Source organism: Setaria italica, chromosome V, assembly GCF_000263155.2.
Source record: "Setaria italica strain Yugu1 chromosome V, Setaria_italica_v2.0, whole genome shotgun sequence".
In the NCBI taxonomy this organism is placed as follows: Eukaryota; Viridiplantae; Streptophyta; class Magnoliopsida; order Poales; family Poaceae; genus Setaria; species Setaria italica.
This window is the reverse complement of record NC_028454.1, coordinates 29,764,654-29,768,868: the sequence shown is the minus strand read 5'-3', so window position 1 is coordinate 29,768,868 and position 4,215 is coordinate 29,764,654. Positions and strand designations below refer to the sequence as shown.

The 4,215-nt window shown below is 47.0% G+C and overlaps 1 protein-coding gene across 1 annotated transcript; it reads right to left on the bottom strand.

The window, feature by feature from the left end:
- Positions 1–307: 307 nt before the first annotated feature.
- On the bottom strand, positions 308–3,322 carry LOC101759216 (cytochrome P450 72A13). The gene is made up of 5 exons (XM_004969176.3): positions 2,941–3,322; positions 1,890–2,110; positions 1,545–1,792; positions 1,089–1,464; positions 308–987 (listed from the first exon to the last, which is right to left on the bottom strand). The coding sequence occupies exons 1-5, from the start codon at positions 3,311–3,313 to the stop codon at positions 559–561; spliced, it is 1,647 nt and encodes a 548-aa protein (XP_004969233.1). The 5' UTR covers positions 3,314–3,322; the 3' UTR covers positions 308–558.
- Between the last annotated feature and the right edge of the window lie 893 nt (positions 3,323–4,215).

Here is a 4,215-nt window from a genome sequence, read left to right as displayed (position 1 = left end):
TTTTGTAATTAAACTATATTTAATACTCCTAATTAGTATCCAAACATCCGATGTGACAGGTACTAAAGTTTAGCATGGTGTTCCCAAACACCCCCCATAGTATATCAGCTCCCAGGATTAGTATGATACACGCACTAACCACAAAATGATATTAGGAGGAGTACTTCGAACGATACACCTTAGTATCGAACGGAGTTTGAGCTGGCTCAAAATATTAGATCTTAGGTGTATTTCCCTCCATGTGAGGACCAACGAGTAGCAGCGGAACATTTTTTTTCTTTATCTAAAAAAAGATCGTTGATAATAATTTGAAACCAAAACTACATGAATGCAATTTACAATTGTTTATCTCGTGAACATATTTGGTTTACACTGCTAGCAAAAGAATGCGGTAATTCTTTGGTTTGGACTATATCTCGACCAAGAGGTTAACAGCAAAGCATATATCTCCTACCATTTATTTCCACCTCAATGTTTAGATACACAAAACTCCCCTAATACTCATACAAGTTTTTGTACTGTGACATACTCATCGACGAAGACCGAAGTTCGAGACGATCAGATCTTCTTGACTATAATTGGCGCACCATGCTGAGGATGCAGCGTAATGACAGTGTACGGTGCATGCGTGTAAGAAGGTGACAATTGGAACTCAAAGCGCTGAAGGATCATGCTCAGGGCCATCTTGGCCTCAAGCAGCGCAAAGTTCTGGCCGATGCAGATCCTTGGCCCCCACCCGAATGGGAAGAACGCCGGCTGGTCGTCCTTAGTCGCCTTTGAGATTCCCTCAGCGAATCTCTCCGGCTTGAACTCATGAGCGTCCGTCCCCCACACATCGGGGTTGTGGTGAACTACGATTATTGGAAGCTCGAGGATCACCCCTGCAGGGTATGTGATGCCTCCAATCTGCATGTCTTTGAACGTTCTTCGGTTTAGCGTGACTGCCGGCGGGTACAACCTGAGCACCTCATATAGTATCATCGTCACCTGGATAACAAAGAGAACCATCGTTAGCAGTTGATGTGTAAAGGTTTTGAGGCAAACTTGCACGAATTTTATGCTAATTTATTATTTTTCACCACACATACCGTTTTGAGTCGACTCAGGCTGTCCAAATTGGGCTTGTCGTCCTTGCCGAACACCCTGAGGATCTCCTCCCTCGCTCTGTCTTGCCACTCGGGGTGCATGCCAAGGATGACGAGAGTCCACGTGAGCAGCACCGACGTGGTTTCCATCCCCGCGAAGTAGAAGAGCTTGCACTCCTCAATCATGTCCTCCGTGCTCATCCTCAGGCTGCCTTTCCCGCTATCCATGTTGGACTGCAGCAACAGGCCGAGCAAGTCGTTGCCGCTGGCTTCACCGTTCTCGATTGCGCGCTCCCTCTTCTCGATCATGCCTCTTAGAATCCCTTCGATCTCCCCGTTGATCTCCTTCATCCTCCGGTTGTTCTGTGTCGGCAAGAACCTGCAGCAGAGGCTATATAGCTAAGCAATGGTACGGTGCTTATCAGCTTATGTTTCTTCAAAGGATCAGAAGGTGCTTACAGGAAGCCTGGGATGTACATATACTGGAAGGCCTTGATTATTCGCTCTGCTTGCTCTGCCTGAAGCTGGAAGATCCTCCGCCCTTCCATGAAGCTGCTGCCGAACGCCGTGCGGGAGATCACGTCTCCGGTGAGGTTCTGAAACTCCGGCCAGATATCCACTTCGTATGACCCGTCAGAACCAGCGAGTTTATTCTCCCAGCGATCTATCAGCTCGGTGCAGCACGTCGAGAAAGCCGGCAGCATGCGCTGAAAACTAACTTCAGTAAGCGCGCATCTATATGCTTGAGGCTGTTCAAAACTGAAAGTGAATGCCTGTAGAGTTGCAGCAGGACTATTTTGATACCTTGAGCTTTTCGAGATGGAATGCAGGGTTCAGGATCCTTCTGTGTTTTGCCCATTTCTCGCCGTCATGACTCGCAAGCCCAAGCGCTAGCAACTTCCCCAGACGCTTGTTAGTGAACTTCTCGAAGTGACCAAACTTGTTTGATAGGATGTCTCGGACTAACTCTGCCTCCGTGATGATCACCCTGGGGATTGGGCCAAACCAGGTGATGCAAACGTTGCCTGCAGTTAAGCATTTGTGCAGTTAAAGCTACGATTCAGTTCAAACGAATTGATACGGTTTCTTATGGTTTAACATACTATATCAAGGTTCAAATTCTGAACTCATGCTGGCATTTTCTAAAAATTATTTCAGAAATAAATGTGACTGTTGATATCAAGATCCCGCATATACAATTTTTTCGGATGTGCTAATATATAAGGGTAGTTTTATATACGTGCATTCATGGGTATGAATGTGTACACCTAAGATCTGCATTTGTACTGTGTTCAGAGTTCAGAATTTCGGCCAAAAACCGGCGATTTTCAATCCTACCAGTCATGACCGGTAATGTTTCGGATGGAATTCATTCGAGTTTTCAATTTTAGTCAACTTTTGGTACAATTACAAAAATTTCGGCCGAAAACCGGCCTACCGGTCTTACTGGCGCCCTCCGAGTTTTTTTTTGAGAAAACGAAAGCTGGAACACTGTGTTTTAGAAAAAGAAAAGCAATTCGATCTTTGAATAGAAACTTTCAATTGCGTAAGGAATAATTGAGAAATTTAGGGAAATTAGCATGACGGCTGCTGCCTGAACTTGTTTAATAACTGAAGGAGATAGTGACGGACAGTTGTGGAGCTCTGGAGAAAAAGGAAAGTTGCTATCTGGTGGTCAATAATTCGCAGCACTAGCCAAGCAACGTCAACCACAATAATCACATCGGAAGCCAAACTTATTCAACGAATTCTTATATGCAACTAGGTTCGTCTCAAAGATTTTATGCTAGTACTGATTATTGAACAACTGATGGACGTGAACAAACGAGAAGATTATGGGAGACTCTCGACATACCGTGCTCCTTGACAGTGTCGAAGAGATGCGGCATGATGCGGGGAACAACGTCATGGCACTGCGGCATGGGCCTGGACCGCGCCTCATCGTTGAGCCGGGCGTTCTCCTGGAGGTCGCCCGCCGGGAAGCGGTACTCAGTGCCGCTGAGCCCCTGCGCCCGGAGCGCCCGGTCGAGCCGCCGCGGCCGCAGCCAGTATCTCTCGGCGGCCCGGTAGGCCCCCCACACGACGAGCAGGGCGAGGAGCCCCTGGAGAAGGCTCCACGGCGATGGCGAAGCTGCTGCAGCTGCTACGACGATGTCGTCCATCCTTTCCTTTCCGGGGATATGCGTCCTTCGGGCTGCGGCAACCACAAGTCCGATCCACAACTTCATAGTGAGGAAGATGACCAGCGAGCGCGGTATAAGTAGCGGCAGGCCGTACCTGGAACTCCTATCGTCCCGGGCCGAGTCGGCGGCCGGTGATTGGCGCGCTGCGTTGGCATCACATATTTTTCCTAGCTTTTTTCTTAATCTGTAGACTGCAGTTGATGTCTAAGTTTTCTTGGCGGCCACGGTTGGTTTGTGGAATAAGGTGCACCACAATAAAACACCAGCTGAAAAAGCGACTTGCTGAGTGCATTGCATCTGCAAAGTGTGGCGCAAGGTCGCCGAGAAGACCAACAAGGCCAATCGCTTTAATTAAGATGTTGAGTACTCCCTCCGTTTCTAAAATGTAGGTTGTTTAGCTTTTCTAGATACATAGATTTTGCTATGCATCTAAATATAGAGTTATGTCTATATACGTAGCAAAATCTACATATTTAGAAAAGCCAAAACGACCTACATTTTGGAATGGAGGGAGTATATATGTTTAGTTCAAGCTGCTTTTTTATTTATGAAACTCTACTTGTATATGAAGAAATGAAAAAAGAAATTTAATTAGAGGAACACTACGGGAAACAGTAAAGTTGCCGAGTGTTTTCTATTCGCCGAGTGCTTTATCTCGGGCACTCGGCAAACGAGGTGTTTGCCGAGTGTCAATCCGAAAACACTCGGCAAAAATCCTATTTACCGAGTGTCAAAAAAAAACACTCGGCAAACTCCCAACCGATGCTCGGCAAACAATTGACACTCGGCAACTCTTAACCACGTGACCGGCACGTGCGGCATCTGTTAAGGGGGTGTGCCGGACGTTAGTCCTTTGCCGAGTGTCCGTTGCAGACACTCGGCAAAGTTACACGTTTGTCGAGTGCCGCCATCGACACTCGGCAAAGACTGAATAGTTGCCGAGTATT

Coding starts and splice junctions, on each gene's coding strand:
- LOC101759216 (XM_004969176.3), bottom strand. CDS start 3,313: ATGAAGTTGTGGATCGGACTTGTGGTTGCCGCAGCCCGAAGGACGCAT. Junction 1,465..1,544: donor ATGTACATCCCAGGCTTCCT/GTAAGCACCTTC, acceptor CCTCTGCTGCAG/GTTCTTGCCGACACAGAACA. Junction 988..1,088: donor GCCTGAGTCGACTCAAAACG/GTATGTGTGGTG, acceptor TTTGTTATCCAG/GTGACGATGATACTATATGA.